The sequence below is a fragment of the Falco naumanni genome, chromosome 24 (genome assembly GCF_017639655.2).
Source record: "Falco naumanni isolate bFalNau1 chromosome 24, bFalNau1.pat, whole genome shotgun sequence".
NCBI lineage: Eukaryota > Metazoa > Chordata > Aves > Falconiformes > Falconidae > Falco > Falco naumanni.
The window spans coordinates 6,709-33,899 of NC_054077.1; the positions used below are offsets into that span (position 1 = coordinate 6,709).

General features: G+C 45.8%; 2 protein-coding genes, 1 long non-coding RNA gene and 1 pseudogene across 3 annotated transcripts; 3 read left to right on the forward strand and 1 right to left on the reverse strand.

The window, feature by feature from the left end:
- Positions 1-1,775: 1,775 nt before the first annotated feature.
- Positions 1,776-3,250, forward strand: LOC121080264 (annotated as a pseudogene).
- A 916-nt stretch (positions 3,251-4,166) lies between these two features.
- On the reverse strand, positions 4,167-5,043 carry LOC121080285. The gene is made up of 2 exons (XR_005825320.1): positions 4,864-5,043; positions 4,167-4,369 (listed from the first exon to the last, which is right to left on the reverse strand). It is a non-coding gene; the product is annotated as an uncharacterized LOC121080285 (long non-coding RNA).
- An 875-nt stretch (positions 5,044-5,918) lies between these two features.
- Positions 5,919-6,901, forward strand: LOC121080278 (casein kinase I-like). The gene is made up of 3 exons (XM_040578205.1): positions 5,919-5,935; positions 6,103-6,251; positions 6,767-6,901. The coding sequence occupies exons 2-3, from the start codon at positions 6,117-6,119 to the stop codon at positions 6,896-6,898; spliced, it is 267 nt and encodes an 88-aa protein (XP_040434139.1). The 5' UTR covers positions 5,919-5,935; positions 6,103-6,116; the 3' UTR covers positions 6,899-6,901.
- A 466-nt stretch (positions 6,902-7,367) lies between these two features.
- Positions 7,368-26,848, forward strand: LOC121080275 (endoplasmic reticulum-Golgi intermediate compartment protein 3-like). Its single transcript, XM_040578199.1, has 5 exons — positions 7,368-7,401; positions 16,957-17,076; positions 20,270-20,363; positions 21,493-21,788; positions 23,393-26,848. Exons 2-4 carry the CDS (start codon positions 16,974-16,976, stop codon positions 21,698-21,700), a joined length of 405 nt encoding a protein of 134 aa, XP_040434133.1. The 5' UTR covers positions 7,368-7,401; positions 16,957-16,973; the 3' UTR covers positions 21,701-21,788; positions 23,393-26,848.
- The last annotated feature ends 343 nt before the right edge of the window (positions 26,849-27,191 follow it).

A 27,191-nucleotide genomic window follows, 5' to 3' on the forward strand; every position in this document is an offset into this window, starting at 1 on the left:
ACAAGAAGACCCCGTGGAACTTAAAAATCAATGGCCACCACGCACCAAACCTAAACCTATCAGGCACACTACGCCCACAAAACTGGCCTATAATTTTTCGGTTGGGGCAACCTTGGAGTAAAACACACCCTCCAAAAATAAGACCACCTATCTTAACCAAGAACCACCCATCAATGTGCAAACAGCAACCAGACCCAATACGGTTGAACAATGGACCAAGCTACCCCAGGGATAACAGCGCAATCTCTCCCAAGAGCCCCCATCGACGGAGAGGTTTATGACCTCGATGTTGGATCAGGACATCCCAATGGTGCAGCCGCTATTAAGGGTTCGTTTGTTCAACGATTAACAGTCCTACATGATCTGAGTTCAGACCGGAGTAATCCAGGTCGGTTTCTATCTATGACACACCCTTCCCAGTACGAAAGGACCGGAAAGGTGGGGCCAATACTTCCAGGCATGCCCCCTCTCCCCAAGCAATGACCTCAACTAAATTGCTCAAGGGACTACCTACCTCAAACCCCTAAAAAAGGGTCGCTAGTGTAGCAAAGCCTGGCAAATGCAAAAGGCTTAAGCCCTTTAACTAGGGGTTCAAATCCTCTCCCTAGCTCCCCACAACTCAACCATGACCCAACCAACACCTCTAATACACCTTATCATGTTTTCAGCCTATGCTCTTCCAGTCCTAATCGCCATAGCCTTCCTAACATTAGTAGAAGGAAAAATCCTAAGGTATATACAAGCCCAAAAGGGCCCAAACATTGTCGGCCCCTTTGGACTTCTACAGCCCGTAGCAGACGGCGTAAAACTATTTACCAAAGAACCCATCCGACCATCAACCTCCTCCCCCTGCTCTTCACCCTGACCCCAGTACTAGCCCTCCCTCTTGCAATCTCCATCTGAACTCCCCTCCCCCTGCCCTTCTCCCTCACAGACTTGAATTTAGGCCTACTATTCCTTTTAGCCATATCAAGCTTAGCAGTATATTCAATCTTGTGATCAGGCTGAGCTTCAAACTCGAAATACGCCCTGATCGGCGCCCTCCGAGCAGTCGCACAGACCATCTCATATGAAGTGACACTGGCCATCCTCCTCCTCTCCGTAATCATACTAAGCGGAAACTACACCCTAAACACCCTTGCTACCACCCAAGAGCCCTTATACCTCATCTTCTCCACCTGACCTCTCACAATAATATGATACATTTCTACCCTTGCCAAAGCCAACCGCGCCCCATTCCATCTGACAGAGGGAGAATCCGAACTGGTTTCAGGCTTCTATGTAGAAAATGCCGCAGGCCCATTCGCCTTATTCTTCCTAGCTGAGTACGCAAACATTATACTAATGAACGCACTCACCACCATTCTATTCATCAACCCCAGCTCCTTAGGCCTCCCTTTAGAACTATTCCCAATAATCCTTGCCACAAAACCCCTCCTCCTCTCCTCTGGCTTCCTCTGAGTCCACGCCTCATACCCATGATTTCGTTATGACCAACTCATACACCTTCTCTGAAAAAACTTCCTACCACTAACATTAGCCCTATGTCTCTGACACACTAGCATACCAATCTGCTACGCAGGTCTCCCCCCCGCTTAAAAACACACCCACATAAGGAAAGGTGCCTGAATGTCTAAGGGTCACTATGATAAAGTGAACACAGAGGTCTACCAACCCTCTCATTTCCTTGCAAAACCTTAGGAAGACAGGAATTGAACCTGCACAGAAGAGATCAAAGCCCTCCATACTCCCCTTATATTACTTCCTAGTAGGGTCAGCTCAACAAAAGCTATCGGGCCCATACCCCGGAAATGATGGTTTAACCCCTTCCTCTACTAAATGAGCCCCCTCACAAAACTAACATTCTCCTTAAGCCTTCTACTAGGAACAACCATCACAATTGCAAGCAACCACTGAATACTAGCCTGGACTGGACTAGAAATCAACACCCTTGCCATTATCCCCTTCATTTCAAAATCACACCACCCTCGAGCTATTGAAGCTGCAACCAAATACTTTCTCATCCAAGCAACCGCCTCCACATGAATCCTCTTCTCAAGCACAGTCAACGCACAATTCACCGGACAATGAGACATTACCTGACTAACCCACCCAACAGCCTCCCTACTACTAACTACAGCAATCGCAATAAAACTAGGCCTAGTACCCTTTCACTTCTGATTTCCAGAGGTCATACAAGGCTCACCTATAACCACTGCCCTACTCCTCTCTACATTAATACAACTCCCCCCCATCACTATTCTTTTCTTAACTGCCCGCTCACTGAACCCACTCCTACTGACAACCATGGCCATTGCATCCGCAGCCATCGGAGGGTGAATAGGACTTAACCAAACAAATCCAAAAAGTCCTAGCTTTCTCATCAATCGCCCACCTAGGCTGAATAACCATCATCCTCATATACAACCCCAAGCTAACAATAACAACCTTCTACCTATACTCCATAATAACCGCCTCCATTTTCTTAGCCCTCAACACAACCAACTCAAAACTATCCACAATAATAACCTCCTGAACAATAATACCATCACTAAACGCATCCTTGATGCTAGCACTACTATCCCTAGCCGGCCTACCCCCACTCACTGGCTTTTCACCAAAATGACTCATTATCCAGGAACTAACCAAGCAAGAGAGATCAACCGCAGCCATAATTATTTCAATACTCTCCCTACTAGGTTTATTTTTCTACCTACGACTGGCATATTGCTCCACAATCACACTCCCACCAAACAGTACAAACTTCATAAAACAATGATATAATAACAAATCCACAGGCACACCAATTGCTACCTTAATTTCCCTGTCAGTCCTCCTTCTCCCCCTTTCTCCCACGGTCTTGACCATGACCTAAGAAACTTAGGATAACCTGCCTACCAAACTGAAGGCCTTCAAAGCCTTAAATAAGAGTTAAATCCTCTTAGTTTCTGCCCACACCACTAAAGCCTGCAGGATACTAAATCTGCACCATCTAAATGCAACTCAGATACTCTAATTAAGCTAGGGCCTCCGCGATAAGCCTAGACAGACTGCCTCGATCCCATAAACTTCTAATTAATAGCTAGACGCTCAAACCAACAAGCTTCTGTCTACCAGACTCCGGCACACTCTCAGTGTACATCAATGAGTTTGCAACTCAACATGAACTTCACCACAGAGTCGATAAGAAGAGGATTTAAACCTCTGTAAAAAGGACTACAGCCTAACGCCTAAACACTCAGCCATCTTACCCATGACCTTCATCAACCGATGACTATTTTCAACAAACCACAAAGACATTGGCACCCTATACCTACTCTTCGGAGCACAGGCAGGCATATCTGGTACCGCCCTCAGCCTCCTTATTCGAGCAGAACTTGGCCAACCAGGAACTCTCCTAGGAGACAACCAAATCTACAATGTCATCATCACCGCCCATGCCTTTGTAATAATCTTCTTCATAGTTATACCCATTATAATCGAAGGGTTTGGAAACTGACTAGTCCCCCTTATAATTGGAGCCCCAGACATAGCATTCCCCCGCATAAACAACTTAAGTTTCTGACTACTACCTCCGTCCTTCCTACTGCTCCAAGCGTCCTACACAGTAGAAGCTGGAGTCGGAACAGGATGAACCATATACCCGCCCCTAGCAGGCAACCTAGCCCATGCTGGCACCTCAGTAGACCTAGCCATCTTCTCCCTACACCTCGCAGGTGTGTCTTCCATCTTAGGGGCCATCAACTTTAACACAACAGCCAGTAACATAAACCCCCCTGCCTTATCGCAATATCAAACTCCCCTATTCGTATGATCCGTACTCATCACCGCCGTACTCCTACTGCTCTCACTTCCAGTCCTGGCCACTGGCATCACCATACTACTGACCGACCGAAACCTAAACACTACATTCTTTGACCCCACTGGAGGAGGAGACCCCATTCTCTACCAGCACCTGTTCTGATTCTTTGGCCACCCAGAAGTTTACATCTTAATCCTTGCCGGCTTTGGAATAATCTCACACGTTGTAACGTATTATGCAGGAAAAAAAGAACCATTCTGCTACGTAGGAATAGTCTGAGCTATACTATCGATTGGATTCCTGGGCTTTATCTTATGAGCCCACCGCATATTAACTGTAGGAATAGACATAGACACCCGAGCATACTTCATCACCGCCACTATAATCATCGCCATCCCAACTGGCATTAAGGTATTCAGCTGACTAGCCACACTACACGGACGCACCATCAAATGAGATCCACCAATACTGTGAGCCTTGGGCTTCATCTTCCTCTTCACACTTGCCAATGAGGTCTCAGTGGAATTGGTGGTCAACCTTGATTATTGCGTAATCCATCCCGTTGATCTAAAAAGAATTATATTTTTAATATATATACATGTATGTACAATATTATATATTATATTATATAGGGCCAGGTAGGACAGGCCTCCGCTTCTGTCTCGTGCCCTAAGTAACTGCCTACTGCCAGTATTGGCACTGACTCACCAGCGGTCAGCTACAAGCACTTCTGCTATTAAGCAGAGCACAAGCATTCCTCTGCTTTGAGAGGAGAGCATTGTGCTCATGAAACATCAAAAAGACTTACTTATATGCCTCTCCAGCTATAACAAAGAGAATCCTTCCCTCTCTGCACCAAAAAAATTAATGCTGACTTTTCAAGAATGCTATGGATGAGTTTCATAACCAAGGGGTGTCATCCACCTGCCACACAATTTGTCTTCTGCAAGTTCGATTAAGCATGTCAAGACATCATATGGATGTGACAAACACCTCATCCCCTCTGCTCTGTTGCCCCTTCTTCCCCCAGTTTCTTACTGGAACTAGTAACTCCAGCTCACCAGTTCCTTGACCATGGCTTCAATCTGGTCCTGAGCCACATGCACATCTTCTGTAGGTCCTTCCAAAGTGATGTTATCCTGTGTCGAGCAGCCTCGCAGTTGGCCCTCTTGCCTGTGATAACAATTGTCTCCGAGTTGCTGTTCTTTGCTGGGAGATCAATTTTGGTGTTGCTTTCTTTACGGATCTGACACAAAGTAAGAAAAAAAAAAAATCATCTCAGAAGTGTCCCACGTCAGAAGAAAAGCCCTTGCAGGCTATATTTGACATCACCAATGAGCAGCAGAGAGCATCCAGTGGGATTTTGCTGCAGGCAGTGATCATCATGAGCACTTGAGTTAGGAACAATCTCTCACCTTCTTGACGTTGGCACCTCCTTTCCCTACGATGTTCTTGTGGAACTGTTTGCAGATGGGGACAGAAATAGAAAAGCTGTTTTCAAGCTAAGGGAGAAAGGAAGGGAGAACTGAAGATTACACTGTCGTGGCAAGTGAGGCCCGACTTCAGGAACTCTGATATACGAGCTTTTGAAAATAGGCTTAGACCCAAGGAAGTTCTCTATACGAGGGACTTGTAATAAGCAAAGGCAAGTACGTTCCCCTATAGCCTTCACATAACAGGTACTACCCCCTTGCCTCCATTCAGCCAAAACAGCGTCGACAGCTCCCTCCTCTTGAGGTGTTTTAGCTCTACCCAAGCCAGTAGAGCTCTGCTTTGTCCCAGGGTTCTCCAGGCACGTAGGAGGGAACAGCAGGCAGAAGACCTCCTTACCAGGTCTGCCACCATCTTGTGCATGTACTCGGTGCACTTCTTCACCTCATTTTTGGGACCTCGGAGTTGGACGATGTCACTCTTGTGTGCAGCAGGGTCTGGGAAGTTGATGATAACCTGCAGGCATGGTCATTTATAGTTAGCTCAAGCAAAAGCAAGAACTCTTGTGTCAGCCACATGCAAAGGTTGGGGGGATCCTACACATCCCCTTTTCCCATTATTTTCCAGGACCTGTGAATTTTGAATTTGGAGTCCTGCATGCTAAGGATGGGCAGCTTACAGATGAGGAAACGTTCGGCGCCGGTGAGTTTTTCACCTTTGTCTTGGCTGAGGGTTGCATAAGATGTTGAGCTTCACGGCGAGTACAAACATTCACGGTCCTGACCCTCTTAGACTTCGTCTTGGGAGCCTTGAAGGCTTGTATACCAATCGAATCGTTACACTGAATGAACTGTTTCTTTTTTTTCTAGCGGGCGTTCCCAGAATGAAGCGGTGTGGAGCTGAAGGGGACTACGATTTCACGGTGACGGAGCCATTTGGACCGAGTCTTGAAGATCTCTTCGGTGTTTGTTCAAGGAAACTTAGTCTCGAGACAGTCCTCTTGCTCGCTGGCGAAACGGTAGGAAACTGCTTTGTTGATCTTGACGGTGCAGTCTGTTGGAAAATAAAGATTCCTTGAGAGATCAGAACCACATACGTTGTTTCTCTGATGTAAAGGTGAACGGGCCTGTGTCGTTCAAGGAAAGACTCAACGTTGGTTTTGTTTCTCTGAAACACAAAGTGCCCCATCTAAAGTGATTACAGAGTCTGAATTGATTTTTAAAAAGCAGAGACTTGTGCCGTTTGCAAACCGCCTGTCGCACTGCTCAAAGACAAAAGACGTTCACCCGAGAAAGTTTTTGGCAACGAATGTCAAATAGACGTGGGGAAAGAGCTGGAGAGGTTTATGTATTGTCTGTCGAATTACCTTCTCTTTAATGCCCTTACATTTTACAAGAAAAAGTTTCATTGCCTCTCTTATCGTTAAGACAATGTTGCTGGTGTTTTTATAAGGAAAAAAAAAGTGTATGCCCTGTCTCTCGAGTGATTCTTTTGTTTTTTCTTTTTTTTTTTTTTTTTTCTCTTTTTCTCTAGACTGGTCGAATTGAATATGTTCACTGGAAGAACTTGATCCAGCGAGATGTGAAGCCGGGCAACTTGCTAACGGGCCGTGGGCAGAGTTCCCTTCTCGATTCCATTCGTATAATAAAGGGTGCAGTCTGTTAGCTAGGCTGGCTGCAGTACCCAATTTTTTTCGCCAGGCGGCAGCAGTAGCGCCGGCTGCAGTACCCAATTTTTTTCGCCAGGCGGCAGCAGTAGCGCCGCCTGGCAGAGTAAGGGCAGCGCATGCGCAGACGGGGCTTGAAGCCAAAGGGGCGGGGTTTGGGGCGGAGTCGCGTGGTTATGACGCAATGCCGCTTCTGCGCATGCGCAGAAGGGGTACTGGCAAAACTAAGGGCAGCGCATGCGCAGTGCCGGCTTGAAGCCAAAGGGGGCGGGGTCTCCGGCGGCGCCGCATGCGTATGACGCAATTCCGCTTTTGCGCGTGCGCAAAAACGGCTTGACCCCTAGGGGCGGGGCTTCGGCCTCGCACGTACGGGCTACGCAGACGGCCCCGGAAGTGGGGTTCATTTCCAGCCCGCGCGGCGCGCCGGCGCGCCCGTGGCGGTGCGGAGCCTTCGCCGGGAGCCTGGAAGACTTTCGGGCCGGGTCGTGCGGCGGCGCGCTGGGTGAGCGCTCGGCCTGAGGGCGGGCGGGCGGGCGGGGGGGCCGGCGGGCAGCGGCCGGGGGGGGGGGGGGATGTGGCGGGCCGGCGCTCGGCCGCGGCGGGGAGCGCCTGGTGCCGGCGGCGGGCGGGCTGAGGCGGGCGGCCCGGCCCGGGACCGGCGGGGCTGCCGGCCGTTCTCGTCTCCCCGGCAGCGACGGTGGTCAGCGGGCTCCTCACGGTGCTGCCTATTTTGGGCTGGTTTTTTTTTTATTTTTTTTTGTCTCCCGGGGCTGCGCCGCTACCTCAGCGCTGAGCCGCTGCTTAGGGAACGGTGGCGGTACAGGCTGTGTGCATGCCGACCGTCCTCGAGGCTATAGCTGTATTCTACCCTAAAAAAAGCTTTCCGTAACGCCGTGCTTCCGTTAGGACGCAATTTTCTCGAGTTCCCCCCCACCTCAGGTTGATTTTCCCACACCCCTAACCCCAGCCCCTAACCCCATCTGCAACACCCCATTTTCTCCTAGGCTTTTAGGAGTGGCCAGAGAGGTGCTTGCAGGGTGTTCCGTTTTGCCTTAGACAGCTTAGGAGACCAACCAAATGCCTGGAGATCTGTATCTATCGTTAGGCTCCTAGTGAGATTCACACAAAACCAGTATGTGTGGGCACATTCTCCTAGCAGCTCAGTGTCTTTTTGCTGTTGCAGAGGTGATTCCAGGCGGAGCTGACCAGTGGGGTTCTCTGGCTGAGGGGAAGACCAGCAGTCAGCTGGTGGATGTGCTTCTGGAAGAAATAGCAACGGGAGCTCTAAGAGAGAGAAATGGCTTCCCTGCACGGGTATGTGGAAGCTTTCTTCACTGCTTGTTTCCACTGAGATTAATTGGTAATAAATACCCATTAGGAAGGTGGGAGAATTACTTTCATGGCCGGTGTCTTCAATATTCACCACCTTCTTAGTGTAAACACTGAAAACTTTAAAGCCAGGAAAACTCAGGTGCACTAGAAAAGCTGAAACAGTGAGCATACTGAAGACATAGCTGAAGTAGCCACACTTTACAATGATGCCACGTGAACCACCAGACATGCAGGTATTTCTAGTGGGCTCGAGCCCCTGCTAATGCTGCACTGTATGGCCAAGCCAAAGGAACAGCTTCCTGCTGCTGAAAAGCCTCATCCTCCTCCCCTCTCCCTGCCCCGGTACTGGCGGCCGTGACCGGGAAGTGTCCAGCAGAGCAGTATTTGGGTTTTCCCGGGTTACTTCTCTGCTGATGAGATTAATTCAGACAAGCACTAGAATGACTAAGTAGCAAGACTACATAGCAAGGAATGACTGCTTCTTGTGGCATGAGGAAGTTCATTCAACTCACAATGTCCCATTGCACCGCACCCCAGCACATGGGAAGCAGGCAATGGTACAGGCACAAGGACGCGTTGCAAGGATTCTTCACATCATACTAAGCACGACTGTATCCAGAGGTTCTCTCTGGGAATAGAGTAGCATTTCTTTGATCCTTCGACATCTTTTCCTCAGCCTTTCCAGAAGCTTGAACTGTTTTCCCTGCCATTCCTGAAAGGTATTTCCAAGGAAGATCTTTCCTTTTCTGGTTTTGTTGGGCAGAACCTCTCAGAGAGTCCTGGTTTTTTCCACCCTGGAGCACTCGAGACAAGTTGCAAAGGTGCTGACAGATGTGTTTTGTAGTACTGCGAGACCCACACAAATGACCTATCCCTAATTTAATCCCTAAATCCCTAAAACAAATGTAATCCTTAATTAAATCTCTGCTTTAATCCCTAAAACTTAAGTAACATCAGTTTAATTCTTTGAATAAGGATATGTAGTCAATGAGGTCTTCAGTACGGTACCTGCTTGCATAAACTAGTTCTTGGATTGGCTCTTTCCTTTTCAGGAGAATGGGATTAAATTAGTTTTATTAGACTAGCTAGGTTTATCAGACTAACAAAGCTGGAGTGCCCACCGCAAGCTCTAACACCTGAAGGCCCTCTGCAGACAACGGCAGTGCAAGCTTGTGCCTTTTCTGTGATGGGAGTTTTTCCCATATTCTTTCTCTTTATTTCCACTTTTCACATGGAAATTCCATTTCTAGGAGAGCCGAGTTATTTTCATGCACATTGAGAGGCAGCTCCTATGCAGACCGGAACACATGTTCAGTGCTAACACAGCTGTAATTTCTTTCAGGAGGAGGAGGGGAGCGCTGAAGCTTTCGTGGCCAAGCCCTGGAGCCAGGATGTCAGGGAGAAGCAGGAGTATCTGAGCCAGCTGAAGAACAAGCTGGGAGATCTACTGTAAGTATGGAGGGAAGAGGCTGATGGGGACAGTATCTCAGGACCGCACGTGCAGAGGGAACCCCGCAGTGGACGCAGTGTGCGTGGCCAGCGCAGGGCTCCCTGCGCTACAGAGCTGTGCCCGTTGCAGTGAATGCCAAGACCTGGCGGAACACTGCAAGCAGCAGTCCCCAACCCAAAGAACTTTGGTATGGCAGACAGCGAGCAGAGATCAGTTGTACCAATAATCCCCTTCAGTACAGTGCTCCTCTGTCGTGACAGAGGGAAGACACAGTCACTCAATATGAGTGATCAGCAGACTTCGTTTATTGTACCTTACAGTCACCTTTTATGCCTTGTTATAATTAGCTCATACATATTACAAAAGTTAAGCTCATTATTGGTTAGTTGCCTAAATATCAAGCCCACCCCTAGTTTCTCTTCTGTAGTTATCTGTTCCCACCTGCAACATTCTTTTCCGACCGAAATCTTCCTGTTGCTGTGTAACAAGAACAGCCAAAGGCAGTGTATTTTTGCTTTACTTCAGATAAGCTGAGAGCGATGTGCATTTTTGTCCAGCCAGCTAGACTATGTTTATGTGAACTTTTTCAGCTAGCCAGTTATCCACACTCCTCAGCTCTCCAAAAATAGCAGTAAAATCCTGTACATCTTCAGATACTGGTTCTGAGGAGTGGGAAGAGCAAATCTGAGAAATAATTCCACCTCAAAACAAGAGGCAATTACTGCATTGAAAAAAAGTCTGGTGCCACACCGAGCACCAAGGAGAACGCCAGAGGTGGGCAGGTGCCTGTGAAGTGAAATCCTGTCCAACGTGGACACTGAATTAGCAAGAGGTACAGTTCTGTAATAAGGGATATCAATGCACAATAGAGTGAAATTAAGGTCTTCCCAGGTTATCATGAATCTAAGATTTCTTAACTTCCGTTCAGTTTGAAGTTTAGCATTCACCAGTCTTTATTGCACATGTATTTAACAACGGGATACTAGTAGAGGCAGAGATGACTGTATCAAAAGACATCTCTGCTCTGCATTTCGGGCAACATGGATTCTCACTGTGACACAAGTAAGTAAATGTTCTTTTCACATACCACAACGTAATGGTGACTGTGTTGTCAATTTGTTAAAGAGCTGAGATCAGTTGATTTTATTGGTTTGATTATCTGATTTTATAGAGTTATTTTATAGAATAGAAATATAGGAGGATAAAAATATATGTTGAAGAAAGTTATGATTATTTAGTAAAAGTAGTTGTGAGACCCTTTGTACATTTTGTACTAAGGCCAGAAGAATGGGTTGGAATCATTGTTGAAGCTTAAGTAATAATTTAGGGTTTGAAAGGTTTTTTTGTATTTAACTAGTCTTCTGTATATAGAAAGTATATTGAGATGTCAGAATGTAGGATTAATGGGAACTGGGGAGAGTCGACTGGAACAGCTTGTAGTTACCTGCCAAGAAACCGTGAACTTTAGTAAAAGGTAATTCCGGCAGGGGGAGATCACGACCACCAACTCATATACCACCTACCCAAATCGTACCCCAGACCCATTTCTGGATCTTTCTAAGCTCTACTGCGCAGAATCGGATATAGGAGGAGAATATGTTAATGATTTATGGGAAATATCATGGTTATGTATGAATACTTAACGAATATGTATGAATAAGTTTTATATATGGTGTCTGATTTTGAGACCTGGTGTGCGTTGATCGTGAGAGGACTCGCTCACGCACCCGGCCGTCAATAAAGAAGTGTCTGCTTATCTACATCACATTGGTGTCGATAAGTTCTTCATTCCGAGATTTCGGTAACAACTGTGTTGTTTTGGAACAGAGAGGGGAAGGCAGATGATCTGAAGACTGCTTTCTGTGCGATTGATCCCAGTATCGACGATCAGACGCTAGATACCTACATTGGCCTGCCAGACCAGGAAGATGTGCCTGTGGAAACTGCACTGGAGAGGCTGCTTGCTGGATATGCGAGACAAGTAGGGCCCTCGCCCAGGGAGGGAAGCACGACCGGCTTTGGAGGGGAGGAAGGAGACTTCTAAATGGACTGTTTGATCTACAGGTTTGGGTGCCAAGCCGAGAGTTGGAGTTACTGCGTTAAATACTTCTTCCCATTGCATATGGAGGTACAGCTTGTAAGAGCTGAGAGGGTGGGCTAGCTTGAGCTATCGGAAGCACTTTCATCTTAAGCAGCACAGCACTCCAAGACAATTTTACAGCCTCTGCAGAGTCATTTTAGCTCAGCAAGACCTGTGGTGGGAGGCTGCCTGATCCCCAGACAGAGGCTTCACACCCCCAGGGCACCGAGGCACTTCAGGGTGTCAGGCACTCTGCTTGGTGACACAAGAGCTGTGCTCCACAGCCATTGTTGGAACCTGAGAAGCCACCATCAGGCTCCAGGCTGCAGCGTGGCTGCTTTGGCCCTTGGCCCTTACAGTCCCTTGTCTCAAAGAAAGAGGGTTTCAAAGATTCCTTTGCAAAATAAGGTGCCAGTTGCAAGCAAAAGGTGAGTTCAGCCCACATGAAGTTTGCTATCATGTCTGTCCCCGAGGAGACTTTTGTCTTGGTGTGGCTGCTGTTGTCCAGTATGAAATCACTGGACAGATGTTCGGGTGCTGCCCCACGAGTAGATTTAACGAAACTCTGAGCTGCAAAAGTCATCCAAGCATAGAAAAACTGAAATCGGTCCCTTGCTTCAAGGAAGGCACCACGTGCCCTTTGGTAACTTTACTCAGTTGTCCCTACTCATACTGTCCGCTTTGCCCTGCACATAGCCCTCTCTAGGGAGGGGAGGGAGGGTTCTGGAAACAAAAAAAACTGTAGGAAAACAGCTCTGCTGTGGTCATGCCTGAATTGCCAAGTAACTGGAGCAAACCTGAGAAGCAAAACCCTTTCTTTTTCTTGCGATGTAGGCATATGAAAAGTAGAAAGGGGTAAGCTGAAACGCAAAGACACCTTCCTGATAAAGCACTAGTTTTGTAAACTTGCCAAAACTGATTGCATTTGTAAAGCGGGAAGGCACCACAGCTGGTGTGACACAGCATGTGCCACCCAGAGGTACGAGGCCCTGGGGCTTTCTGCCTTAATATTAGAACCTGGTGCCAGGCACTTCCAACACAAGTCACAAAATAGCAGAAAAGAGCTCCACCAACCGGGCGGCTGCAGTACCCAATTATATTTCGCTAGATGGCAGCAGCGCTCCACCAACAGCGCCGGCTGCAGTACCCAAATATATTTCGCTAGATGGCAGCAGCGCTCCACCAACAGCGCCGGCTGCAGTACCCAAATATATTTCGCTAGATGGCAGCAGCGCTCCACCAACCGGGCGGCTGCAGTACCCAAATATATTTCGCTAGATGGCAGCAGCGCTCCACCAACAGCGCCGGCTGCAGTACCCAAATATATTTCGCTAGATGGCAGCAGCGCTCCACCAACAGCGCCGGCTGCAGTACCCAAATATATTTCGCTAGATGGCAGCAGCGCTCCACCAACAGCGCCGGCTGCAGTACCCAAATATATTTCGCTAGATGGCAGCAGCGCTCCACCAACAGCGCCGGCTGCCGTACCCAAACATATTTCGCTAGATGGCAGCAGCGCTCCACCAACAGCGCCGGCTGCAGTACCCAAATATATTTCGCTAGATGGCAGCAGCGCTCCACCAACAGCGCCGGCTGCAGTACCCAAATATATTTCGCTAGATGGCAGCAGCGCTCCACCAACAGCGCCGGCTGCAGTACCCAAACATATTTCGCTAGATGGCAGCAGCGCTCCACCAACAGGGCCGGCTGCAGTACCCAAATATATTTCGCTAGATGGCAGCAGCGCTCCACCAACCGGGCGGCTGCAGTACCCAAATATATTTCGCTAGATGGCAGCAGCGCTCCACCAACAGCGCCGGCTGCAGTACCCAAGTATATTTCGCTAGATGGCAGCAGCGCTCCACCAACAGCGCCGGCTGCAGTACCCAAATATATTTCGCTAGATGGCAGCAGCGCTCCACCAACAGCGCCGGCTGCAGTACCCAAATATATTTCGCTAGATGGCAGCAGCGCTCCACCAACAGCGCCGGCTGCAGTACCCAAATATATTTCGCTAGATGGCAGCAGCGCTCCACCAACAGCGCCGGCTGCAGTACCCAAATATATTTCGCTAGATGGCAGCAGCGCTCCACCAACATTCCCTTCCCTGGCTATTCTTTAGCTTGTACAGCCTTTGAGCCTTCCCTCGGGCCTGGCTGATGGTCCTTTGCCATTTCACCCCGTTCACAGCCAGCGTGAGTTTCGGTACCGACTATGTCAACGGATTTCAGCTGCACGATAAACCTGCTTTTTTGTCAATTAAATGAAACTCAGCCTTTTAATTGCTTTCGAAGGGAACTACAGGAGATCCTGTCGGCGTGGTGGCCTAGCGTAAGCGATGATGGAAAGGCGCATCGGATGTGACCTCCGTGTCAGCTCGGTGTGCCTCAGACAGACTGCCTTTGGCACTCCGTGGCGTGCTGCGCAGCTCCGGAAATTAACGGTAGGGGAAAAAAAATGGGCGAAAATGACAGTCACGTAGAAACGCGAGTTGGGAAGAAATGCTATACGTGAGGGCTTTCCGTTGAGCGAGGCAGCTGATCTTGCTTGTGGATCTTTGGGGTACGAGCCTGATGCCGAGCATCTCGTTTTTCATTTGACGTGCCTGGAGTTGTTTTCAAAGGGATGGAAGAGAAGCTTATGAAATAGGATAGGTTACTGAGTCTTCCTAAAACGCTCACGACAGTTATGTATAAAGCCGAAGCGAAGGACGAGGGAATAAAGTTCTGTGCTTTCTATAGTAAATACGGTACGCTTAAAAGTGATCTCCGTGCAGGGTCCTAGTTGTTTCTGTTTTTAAAATCAGAAAGAAGTTTAAGAAGTCTCAGCCGTTAGTCGTGTGGGAAATAAATGGCTCTTCCGCAAAAAATTCCACGTCAGCAAGGCTCTTTGAACGATCCTTCTCGCAATCGATTCCGACTGCAGCCAGTTCGTGGTTTAATGTCGAGGTGTATGCTTGCTCTCCTCTAAAGCAGTATTTCATTTGCATTTCAGTCCTGTGGGTCATGACAAATTTGGGAAGAACCCGAAGGAAACTTTTCATCCTGGGACACAGAAGGTAGGAGGTGAGTTGTTTTTTGGGGTTTTGTTTTTTTTTTTTGAGTGGGGTTTTTTTTTTGTTTGTTTTGTTCCAACTACAGCCAGTTCATGGTTTAATGTCGAGGTGTATGCTTGCTCTCCTCTAAAGCAGTTTTTCATTTGCATTTCAGTCCTGTGGGTCATGACAAATTTGGGAAGAACCCGAAGGAAACTTTTCATCCTGGGACACAGAAGGTAGGAGGTGAGTTGTTTTTTGGGGTTTTTTTTTTTTTGAGTGGGTTGTGTTTTTTTTTGTTTGTTTTGTTCCAACTACAGCCAGTTCATGGTTTAAGTCGAGGTGTATGCTTGCTCTCCTCTAAAGCAGTTTTTCATTTGCATTTCAGTCCTGTGGGTCATGACAAATTTGGGAAGAACCCGAAGGAAACTTTTCATCCTGGGACACAGAAGGTAGGAGGTGAGTTGTTTTGGGGTTTTTTTTTTTTATGAGTGGGGTTTTTTTTTTGTTTGTTTTGTTTCTGTTTGGTTTTTTTTTTGTTTGGTCGGTTGTGGCTTTTTATTCTTTTCTGGAAAAATAAGTCGTTACGTAGAAATGCTAGCGGTTTGTTTCTTTCTGTAGCAGGATAATAATGAGGAGTAGAGTTGCAGGTAGAAAATCGGCTGTCTTTATCAGTTGAAGTGGCTACTTTGAAATTGAACAAATACAGGAGTACGTTAACGGGGGGGTTTGCGCTGCGTCTTCGGTACCGGTGTGCTAAAGATGTTGTTTTGTTTACGGGATTTATTGGCTGTCGAAGAGCAAGAGGTAAATGTAAACTTTTCACTCCTAGCACTCGCTCGGTGACGTATACCGACTTAGATATCAATTGCTTATTGCAGTGAAAAACTGCGGCGTTTCTGTGCAACGTCTGAGATCGAAAATCATTTCAGGCACTGGCATAACCTATCATACTAATAGGTGACCAACTTTAGTAATGTCATCAAAAAATCGTAATCTGTGATGGAAAGCAGTGTATGAGGTATCTGCTACTTGAGCATGTAATGGAGCTGGTACGAAGCGTATGTTGCCGTGCGTAGGTCGTATACAAAAGATGTATCTAACAGTCCCTAGAGGAAACCTTATTTGAGGTCTTCTGTTTGATTGTCTGTTTGTCCTGTAGTTTTTGGTTTTCTTTCTCCGGGACCTGTGAATTTTGAATTTGGAGTCCTGCACGCTAAGGATGGGCAGCTTACAGATGAGGAAACGTTCGGCGCCGGTGAGTTTTTCACCTTTGTCTTGGCTGAGGTTGCCAATGCCACGTGTTAGCCTTTCTCCAGAAGTTATTAAAAGCAGAATGAGCGCTAAGAATCTGATTACCTTTTAACTAAATTCAAAACAAAGTGCGGGATGAAGTGACTGGAAGTGTCCTGCAAGTCTGACGTGGGTATCGCTGCCGTGCATGTTATCCGCCTGTCTACCGATCGTTCCTGCCTCTTGTTCTGCTGGGGTAATTCCTCTGGGTAATGCGTTGGGCTCTAGATATAGTGCATCTTGACTTCCTCCTGATCCCCTGCGATGTTATCGGTCTTTGCCTTCCTCACGTTTCACAGGGCGTGGGAAGGCCGGAGAGACTGGAAGCCTCGGCTGTTGTGTGCGGAGAAGCTATGAGCCTTCTAAGAGAGCATGTAGCCAGCAAGCGCATCATGGTGCTTCGGCACCAAGCCGATATGACAGACCTCAATGTTTTTTGTGAAAAGGGATCACAAGGAAATGTGCTGATGTTGAAGGGGGATAGGTAGTAGGGGAAGAGGTAGGAGGCAGTTTTCAACCAATTTTAGGCTTAACTCCTGTGTTCCTGAGAATGGTTCTAGGCTTTGAGGGGTTTGCTTTTGGCTTTTTGCCTTAAGCGCGTCTACCTTTCAGGGTAACGCTTTCTTGGAAGTTGGAAACTGTCCTTCTTGAACACCAAACCAAACCCCGTACCTGGGAGGGCCGTTTAGGGTGCTGCACCGTGTGTTTTATTCCCTGTCGGTCACTTGACACTAGCTGTACATGCTCTCCCGGTTTGGCACATTCTTACCCTGCTGGCTGAAAGATTCTGTCTTTTCACTTCCTCGGCTGGCCACAGGCCATAACAAATGTGTGATCATAGACCGCTTTCCTTGCTCGCTGCTTTCAGATTTGAGCATCGATGCCATGGACGGAGCAGGAGAGCCTCAGCAGGACGTAGAGCACAAGCCGTTTAAACAGCGCTTGGATAAAGCTGCCAATCGTGTGGCTCCAGAAGCAGAGAGACACGGTAAGATGCTATCCTGTCATTCTTGGATGGATGCTCGCATAGTCTTTCCATTACCGTATGGCTGCTATGAGATTCATGGGAACAAGGGATGGCTGAATTCACAGCGTTTTAAACACCACAAACTATTGAAAAGTTTATAGGACACAAGTCTATTACACTGGCAGATCAGACAAGCTCCTCTGTGTGTGTATATACATTATACTCGGTACTTTTGCGAGGCAAGTCTTTGCCTGGTCCCTCTGAAGTTGGGACAAGGACTCATTGGTGCATTTCAGGAGCAAAGCTGCTGAGTGAATAGGCTTTTCCTGCTAGAAATCAAGCAGCTGCTCTGGCAAAACTTTGGTTGCATTTTTAAATCCTAGGAGGCTGAGAAATGGGATGTGCTGGTTAGAGGAAAGAGCCTCTCTCCAGGGAAGGCTCCGCTGACTTGACCCTTAAGCCTAAACTTGTGTCTTACTATGTTTGCTTTGTGTGTGTTAATGCATACCTGATTAATAGATTTCAGTTGATTTATCAGTTACAAGTTGGAGTAAGTGGTCCTTGGCTACATAAACCTCTCCTCTGTATTTTTTGACACGTTATGGCTTACTGTTCTACTTCAATACAAACCGGGAACAATTCTGGTAGCGTTGCAGTCTAACGGTAATACTGCAAGACTTTGTCTTTCTAAAACATGAGGTCCTTGCTATCTGTTCTGGGAGATAGTGTAGTTTTGTGTATTGGCATGAACTAAACTTGCTAATTTGTTGTAACTCAGATTTAGCTTTTCTGTTCTTAAAGCTGAAAGGCTAAACTAAGCCAAGAACTGAACAGTGGGTAGGTTCAGTCAATGTCTGAAGTTTTTAGGAGTTTCTTTAGGTCCTGTCAGTTCTGTGAATCCATCACCTGACTCTGTCCCAGTTGATTCACCTGCTCGGTTCCAGTCTCTGCCTCGGTTCCAAGCTCCTCCTTGGATCGTGATCTTCTTTCTGCCTGCTTTAACTCACACGCTCCTTCAAGCGCGCTTAGTCTTTGAAAGAGCAGTTCCTATTCACATGCACCAATTTTTCCAAAACCACCTGTGTTTCTGAAAGCACCTGTGTCCACAGATTGATCATCTGTTGCTTCTCTATTCTCCCACTGATTAACTGGACTGGGTTTTAAACCAGCCTTGGATTAGGGCTATGCTAGGGACGGGGGGCCTGGTTCTGCCACGTAGCTGCTTCGGCACTTTAAATTTCTTAGTTAAAAATACATTTTATCTAACATTAACCTTAAATTTAGTAAAGCATACCTAAATATTATGGAGTAGTATGTGGAGGTTTTTCCTGATCATAGTTACATTGAAATAGTTAATAGCTTAATGATTTCTATGGTAGGTTGCATTCTGTGCTGGGATGTCATCTCATTAATTTCCACTGGATGGCGATAGAGGATTGAATTTTTTTTTTATTTTTATTTACTGGTTCGTTTCCTTTTAACATGGACCGTTTTCCAGCGTCACGTGTCATATCTGCGTGCAAGTCGAGGACCATGTTAACAGCACGAAACTTTGCATGTAGGGTTTTATGTACTGCAGTTTCTTTATAGTATCCAAGCTGTGTGCAGTACCTCTGGGTGCTCTCTGAGATAACTCGACAGGCAGCTACCGATTGCATTCAGAAAGCTGTTACTAGTTGCTGGATCTTGAAAGACTCCATGTGTTGTACAGGTGTTCTTCTTCAAATGGCAGGAACCATGGCTTTGACAAAGCAAAGGAATTACTAAGCTGCATTCTTCGTGACGCTATCTTTTAGTGTAATTACAGGATCAAAACCCATACTGGTTGAATTCTTAAGTGTACTTTCAGCTTGTTTGAATGTTGTAAGCTGTAGAAAGTAAGTCTCATACAGTGGTTTAAGAATGGGTATATTTTCCTGAAAGTTTTTATTGGCTTGATCATAACTACCATAAAGTATTTGATTAAAGAAGCAAGGTTAATGATTGATTTTCATGTATGTTTCAGTCTTTCTAATTAAAATCTCTTTTTTTTTTTTTTTTTCTGTGGCTAATACAGATGTCTTTAATACTCATTTCTGTCCACCTGGTATACCTCCCAATCTCAGCAGAGAGGGTCCCGATAACATTTTGTCCCCTCAGCAGTGTCTGACTTATCACCTGCCCTGGCCTTAGTTATCCAAGAATCCACCTTTTCAAGGCTCGTAGGAGGGTGGTGTGGCGGTGCCTAGACAGTGAGCCTTAGAGGGCTTCCGTAACCCAGCAGACTTGGTCCTGTCCTTCAGGATTTGGGTGAAACAGCCTGTTTTTAAGGGGCCTCTTCTAATAAGAACCCATGTTTCTGAAAATTTTAGACATGCAGTTCCTTGGCTCACTTATTCTGAACTCCAAAGTTTGCAGACCTTTCATATTTGTTTTGGTTTTTGGGAAAACAAAGGTCCTGTTTGAGTTTTCTGGAGGCATGTCTTGCCCTTTGGCAGGTTTCAGCTGTCACCAGCTCTCATCTCCTCTGTTACGAGTTCCTCTGCAGCCTTCTGCATTTAAGAACATAAAACTCCATGAGTTTGTGCCCCAGCTGTACTGCAGCTGTGCATTCAACACACAGGTGGCACAGACACTTGCAGAATTGTAAAATCGTGACAAAGATAGAAATTCCTTGGAGATTTCTAGTAAGCCAGTGGTTAATGTGTGTGCATTGTCAGCATCGTTGTACTGGAGATGTACTGGAGAACTGAGTGTCAGTTTTCCGCTTGGGAGATTCCCGCTGTGATCTAGTTTCACAGCAATGTATAACTGTGTTCCCTACATATCTTGGGACAGGATTATGCGCTATGCGCTGCTGTCTGCTATTTAAAATGTTGTTTGTCTAACAGGTCCTGTATCAGTAGCAATTTGCTGTTTGGGTCTGCTTTAGACAAAGTTTTAACAAAGCCTTTGTGCAAGTAACATCTGATTGGCGCTCCAGCAAGGCTTACAGGTGGCTGGTTCTTTCTGTGGAGGGTGTTCTTCAGACGACAAACGCTACTCTGCTTCTTGATCTTACTTTGCAGCTCAACAGGCTCTGTGCATTCTTTCAGGTGAACTTCGGGTGCAGGATGCGCAGATTCTGACACAAAATCATTTTATTCGTGTGTAGAACAGTTTCTGTGCGTAGAGCAGAAATACAAGATAGTGTTTCTGGACGTGCATCGTCACTTTGAATCCTCTTTTGTCTTAGAACTGGGGAAAGAAGAAGAAAAGGTGTTTGATCCAAATGCTTTGGATGCCGATCGCTGTGAAAGCTGTTACGGGGCAGAGTCAGAGGACATTCGGTAACCTTTACATCTTCTTAGTGCTTGAATCGGTACAGTCAATGTGGCATATGTGTTGGGGTTTTTTTTCCAAAATGTCTGTGAAGGTCCGTGCAGTGAAATCCTCCTGGGCACCTGTTGGTGAGAGCTGTTGTGTTTTAGTACGCCTGTGCTGCGCTCATGATTGTTAAGAGCATGCAGAGTTAGGTTGTTTTGTCTGCATGCCTGTTTAAGGGCAGTAGCACAAAGATTGTATCTTAGCAAACAGAACATTTTGTGGGATTACTTGGTGTCCAGAGGGGAGCTGTGTAAGTTATTTCACAGTTCTGTGAGCTGTCTTGGAATAAAACCTGGTTATGACTTTGCCTTCTCACTTCTGCTGCAGGCTTTGCATCCTTAAGGGAGCAAAGACCAGACACCCATCACTCACACAAATGACGGGTGTCATTCGGTGTTTTTCATTCCTTCTACCTGCAAATTTGTGCAAGAATGGATTCATGATAGTCCACAGGTTCTGGACTATCCTTTGCTATTATCGTCTCTGTAGTAACTTAGTTTGTCACATCTGTCAAGTTGCATCCTTCCCCAGAGATGTTTCCATCTTGAGGATGGATGCCAACCTTCAACTTTTTGTTTTGTCCAGCACAACACGGAACAGAGATAGACAATTGTTTTTTTCTGGTGACCGAGATGTTGTCCAGAGGTAGAAGAGCAACGAAGAAAGTTTGCCGTTAACCCTGCCTCTGACGTTGGCAGTCTTGCCCTAAAAACAGAGGAAGGGAGGAATAGAAACAGGTGGATGCTTTGTTCACATGAGGAAGTTCCAAGCTGCTCAGAACTGTGGGACACTGATGTTGTTTCTGTAGCAAGTTTCTTTGCTGAGGATTGACTTGGCTGTCTGAATGGACAGCTAAAGCCCTCTTCAGATTTAAGGGCTGCATTAAAACAGCTTGTATCCTCGTGCCAAAATCTCAGCAAGTACTTCAGGAAGCTTAAGCTCCTTCAGGAGCATTAGACCACCTTTCAGTGTCAGTCCCTTAAGTTTGCTTCATTGATTTGTTAAAATAAGATCCACCAGGGATTCAAATCCTGAGCTGGAGTGTCTCTATATCGCTGTAAAGATGATAAGGTGATGTTTGTGCTTTTGCAGGTGCTGCAATACTTGTGACGATGTCAGAGAAGCATACAGGCGACGAGGCTGGGCCTTCGAGAACCTGGATAGCGTAAAGCTGTGCAAGAGGGAGGGATTTAGCCAGAAAATGCAAGAGCGGAAGAACGAGGGCTGCCAAGTGTATGGTTCCCTAGAGGTCAACAAGGCGAGAGCTGGGTTTTACCAAGAGCCTGTTGCATGGTGGTGATGATCGTCAGAAGGCACAGTCGGGGCATTCCGCTCCTTTTCCAGCTTTAGGTGTTCACAGGACTGTAATAACCTCCGAGCTCAGCAAGGTACTTGTGCCTGTAGGGGGGTTCAGTAGGAGGGTCAGGAAAAGGGTGGGAAGGGGCAAATTCTTTGTTTCATGAGGTGGGCTGGCTGGAGAAGCTTAGCTTTTTCTACCATCTAGCTAGTGAGTCTTTTTACCGAGGTTTCTGGAGGAGGAGAGGCAGCTTCTTTGAGGTTAGGTCATCCCATCTGCCCGTCTAGTCTCAAAACAGAGACCACCTGTGGGTGCTGGAGATAACAGTAGCCAGCAACTTGTCAGCAGAGGTGCTGGAGGGAGTGAAATGTTCCCTTCTTTATAAAACCAGTGGAAGCAAGACTTGGAGTTGATTATCAAGGTTGAAGATGCTCAAAGAGATAGTTTTTGCAACTGGTGCATGAAAATGTAGTACAAGATACACCAGATGACTATGTAACTACCCTGTCATTTGGCAGGTTACCGAGCTCAAAACACTTGCATGTGCAGGTTACGTACCCAAGTACATTCTAGCACTCAGGCCCAGGCTAATTTTTTTAATTTTATTTTTTTATTTCAAAATCTGGAGGTTTTTTTACATCTTTGTGTACTATTCCTGGAGGCAATATTCTTTATTTCTGGGAAGAAAACACAAAACAAAACCAAAAAAAAAAACCCAAAACAAAACAAAAAAAACCAAAACCAAAACAAAAAAAAAAAAAAAAAAAACCAAACAAAAAAACCAAAACACACCCCACCCTTTCACTCATGAAGCCAGACATTGTGCTTTGAGCATCATCATGGGTGCTGAACCATTACAGGACCCTTTGTCACAAAGCATGATGAGCAGGAAAGATTCAAGGGGGAGTGCTGTGGGTAGCAAGGGTCCAAGGGTGGGTGGGCGTCACTAGGGAAATTTCTGGGGGCCTTTGTTAGGCACTTGGACTTTTGCGCATCTCCATTCTCATCAGGTCCGCAGTTAACATACGCGATAGGTTTGCACGGACATTCAAAGGTGTAACGTAGCGTGTGAGCTTGATGCGTTGAAATCTTCCAGGGGAGGGTGTGTATGATTGCTAGTAAGTGTCAGGGAGGACTGACACCTGATATCCATATCCTTTTCATATTCAAGGTTAAAATTTTAATAACCTTTGTCTTTGGGGGGTTTTGGGTGGTTTTTTGGGGTGTAGTAAGTTTAGTGCTTTAGTTTTGAACACAGCTTGTTTTCATGGATGCATACATAGGACCACTCTTGTTTTTATTGCATTAAGGGTTTTCTTACCCTGCCAGCTCACCCTCTCAGTTACTTTCTCCCCTCCTTTCCTGTGATACCTTTTTGTATTTCCTGCAGCAGCAGTTAGTTCCCTCCCAGTAGACTTAATTCCTCCTTCTTCCCATTTTTATGTCTACTAAAATACTCTGCATAGAACAGTTATCAACATCGGTATGTGATTATGGCTTTCCACGACTGCCTGTGTGTGAGGAAGAGGGGAAATTCATATCTCTTTTAGGACAAAGTTTGCTGGTATTGTCACCCATGACAATGAGTTGCTTATTGTCTATCTTATTTAAACTAAAATTTGAAAATCCAACCACCGGTATGACTGCTTTATTTATACAGATTCAGGCCTTTTAATGAAAGATTACTGTCTCCAGCAGGTAGCTGGAAATTTCCACTTTGCACTGGGAAAAAGTTTCCAACAGTCTCATGTATACATGGTAAAGTATTTTCTTTTCCTGCTTATTGTGACCTTTAGATTCCAAGTGTTTGTGGCCATTTTCTCTGAATATCTTTGCATTGCTATCCGTGATAACAGCAGCACTGCTTCAGGGGGGAGGATGTTGGTGAAATTTTGTTAGAGAGGTTTAGAACCATCATGAACAAAGAGGAAAGTGTTTTCTGAAGGTGCTGCCACGTGGGTGTGGGAGAACATGGAGGAGAATGTGTCTGGGCAGTCTCTCGGCCTCACTTGTTCTACAAAACTTTGCTGCCCTGCTGTAAAACAACCTCAAGTACCGTGTTCAGTCCAGGACCTGAATATCTGTATGTCTGGAAGGGATATCTTTGAGCAAACCTCTTGAGAATTTTAAAGCAATTCAGAACTTTCGTAGTAGAATTTCTGTTGTGAAGGACTTCCTCAAGTATATATAAATAGACAGTGGCCAGAATAGAAGTGGTATGGGAACATATTGGCGATTCACAAAAATTTAACAAAAACACATTCCCCACACACATTTGGTTGTGCACTGTGTTCAATCAGACTTTCCCGTGCAAGCTTTTTAAATAAGGTTTTACAGGATTCGTAACAGATGATTTTAAAATTCCAGGGCGATTGTGGGCTTGATGTGGGCCTGTCACCAACATCAGGAATAAATCCCTTAACTCCAGTCTAGTATTCAGAAACAGACATCCTCTTTATTGCAGTGCTGGATGCACAGGGGTTCACTTCACCCAACGTGCACACCAAGTTACTTGAGGGTTTACGTTATATGCAGTAGAGTACTTGCATATTCATCGTGCATTACACACATTTTCATTCAGACACAGGATTGGTTACAAGTTTCTTGCTTCTAATGCAAACTAGCATGCATCCTTAGACAGCACTGGTGAAGTATTTACTAACTCCACATGCTCCCCAAGCAGGGGCTTGCCCTTTCTTGGAGGGGCTGTTTTGAATTGCAGGTCGTGATCTCCCACTACCACAGTTACCTTTGTCCTACTCTCAACTAACTTGCTGTGGACTATGACACCTTATCAGCTCGTCTCCTCTTGTGGCCAGAACTTCCTTGCTTGAATGTTTTCCAGCCACATTGTCTGGCCAAATGTTCATCCGTATCTTCCTTGTTAACATACCAGGCCCTCCTTCTCAAGGTTAGTATAGCTAGCATATCCCTTAAGCATTGCTAAATGTTCAGAGTTTTGACCACATATTTACATATGGGTGACTTTGACTTGTAACAGTTCCCCTCTTTGAGACTTCCAAAGTAAGATTTCTTTGGGAGCCTCACCTAAATTGCCTAATTCTGATAGTATCTTCAGCTTTGCAGTATGTGCAGTTGGGTACAACCTGACACAATTAAAGGTAGACAATTTGCTTTTCCATATGATACCTCATAAGGGCTAATTATACTCTTCGACCTTGGTTGTATTCTGATTCTCAAAAGGGCTAGTGGGAGGGCCCGTGGCCACTTTAAAGAAGTTTCTTGACATATTTTAATAATCTGCTGTTCAGGGTTTGGTTCATTTTTTTTTCTACCTTCCTACTCAACTGAGGCCTCTAGGGAATATGTAAATACCACTTCATGCCAAGGATTTTACTTAACTGTTGGACTAAATCTGCCACAATATGCAGGCCCGTATCAGGACATTCCTATGGGTACCCCAGACCCTGGTATTGCTTCTTTGAGTAGTAGCTTAGTTACTTCCCTGGCTTTGTTGGTACGACAGAGAAAAGCTTGTGGCCATCCAGAGAAGGTGTCAACCAATACCAGGAGATACCTATAACCATTTTGTGTTGGCAATTCAGAAAAATTAATTTCTCTGTAATCTCTGGGGGAATTTCTTTGCCTAGCGGCCCCTGGGGGCAATCTTTCCATGTTCATGGGATTATTTTTTAAACAAATGGGGCATTTTGTTATTACAGACCTTACTGCTCCAGTCATCCCTACACATATAATCAAATTCTGAAGACTAGAAATCATAGCCTCACTACCGCAGTGTTTACTCATGCCTCTTTTCTACAATCTCAGGCATTACCTGTGGTGGAACAATGACTCGTTCCGTGGGAGTTACTAACCAACCCTCTCTGTGGTTGCTTTAACAGTGATGCCAAATGTTGATCTGCCTCACTATAATTAGGTTTCAGAACGGGGAGCTTCACCTGGTTTAGTGGTACCAATGCAAGGATGCTTTGTTCAGCCACCTCTTTAGCAGTTTTATAAGCCAATCAATTACCCACGTTTACTGTGGTTTGCCCGAACTGATGTGTTTTGCAATGCATTACTGCCACCTCCTTAAGTTTTTTAATATGCTGTAGAAGCTGGAGAATTTCTTCCTTGTATTTAATAGCTGAACCCTGAGCCGACAACAATCCTCTCTTCTTTCAGATAGCCCCATGTGCATGGACTATTCCGAATGTATACTTTGAATTGGTCCATATATTTACTTTTTTCCCTTCAGCTAACTTCAGGGCTTGTCTCAGTGCTACCAGTTCCAGCTTCTGGGCTGATGTGTCAATGGATAGGGCTCCAGCCTCTATTATCTGTGTAGCTGTAACTGCTGCATACACAGCCATCTCTTTCCCATTTTGAAGAAAGCTGCTACCATCTGTAAATAGCTCCAAATCAGGATTAGTTAATGTTTCACCTCTTGGATCCTGTCTGCTCAAATACAAGTCTTTGATAGTTTGCAGACAGTCACAGTACAAGGGTTCGGAGTCCCTCACTTCTGAATTCAAAAACATCACTGGGTTGATGGCTGTGCTGGTTTGAAGTTCCACATCTTCCTGCTCCAACAAGATAACTTGATATTTAAGCATGTGACTTGGAGACAGCTAATGCCCTCCCTTTTGCTCTAAAGACAGAAATCCCCATATGCAGAACACGCGCCACGATTCTCTGTCCTATTTTTAATTTTCAGGCTTCTTGGATTAAAAGAACAGTTGTGCTTACAGCCTGCAAACATCCTGGCCATCCTCTTCTCACGTTGCCCAGTTGTTTGGAGAAAGACCCCACAGCTGTTCTCTACGTTCCCAGTCTTTGAGTGTTCAAACCCAGGGCAAAGTGTTGTCATTCAGGTACAAACAGCTCAGAGGGCTTAGACAAACTGAGCAGTCCCAATGCAGATGCAGGCATCGGAGCCTTTTTTAAGTCCTTAAAGGCTACTTGGCATTTAGGGTTCTCTTTTGACCCCTTTGAGGTTTCACAAAGGGGTTTTACCAATGATCCATAGTTAAGAATTCAGCCTGCGCCACCCAACCACACCCCAAAATGCCCTCTGCTCTTGTTCAGTTCTTGCTTCTGGAGTTTGGCAGATCACATATTTTCTGTCAGCTCCCTGTCTCTGTTGTCCACGTGAAATCTCAAAATCTAAATAAATCAGTATTTTTACCACCTGAGCTTTGCTTTTTAATACACAAGATCCTTCTTGTCCTAAGAAATTTTAACAGCCTTATAGTCACCTGTAGACACTCTCCCAGAGTCTCTGCAGCCAACTAAATGTCATCTACTTATTGCTGTATCGTTCCTTGTGGGTTTTCCTTTTTCCATAATTCCAGCTCTTCTGCCAACTGGTTGCCAAATATTGATGGACTATTTTTGTACCCTAGAGGTAGCACCATTCAGGTAAGTTGTATTTTGCGTCCAGTGGTGGGGCTTTCCCATTCAAAGTTGGCTACTGCCTGTCTTTGTCTACAGGTATGCAGAAAAAAAAAGCATCCTTTAGATCAAGTACAGT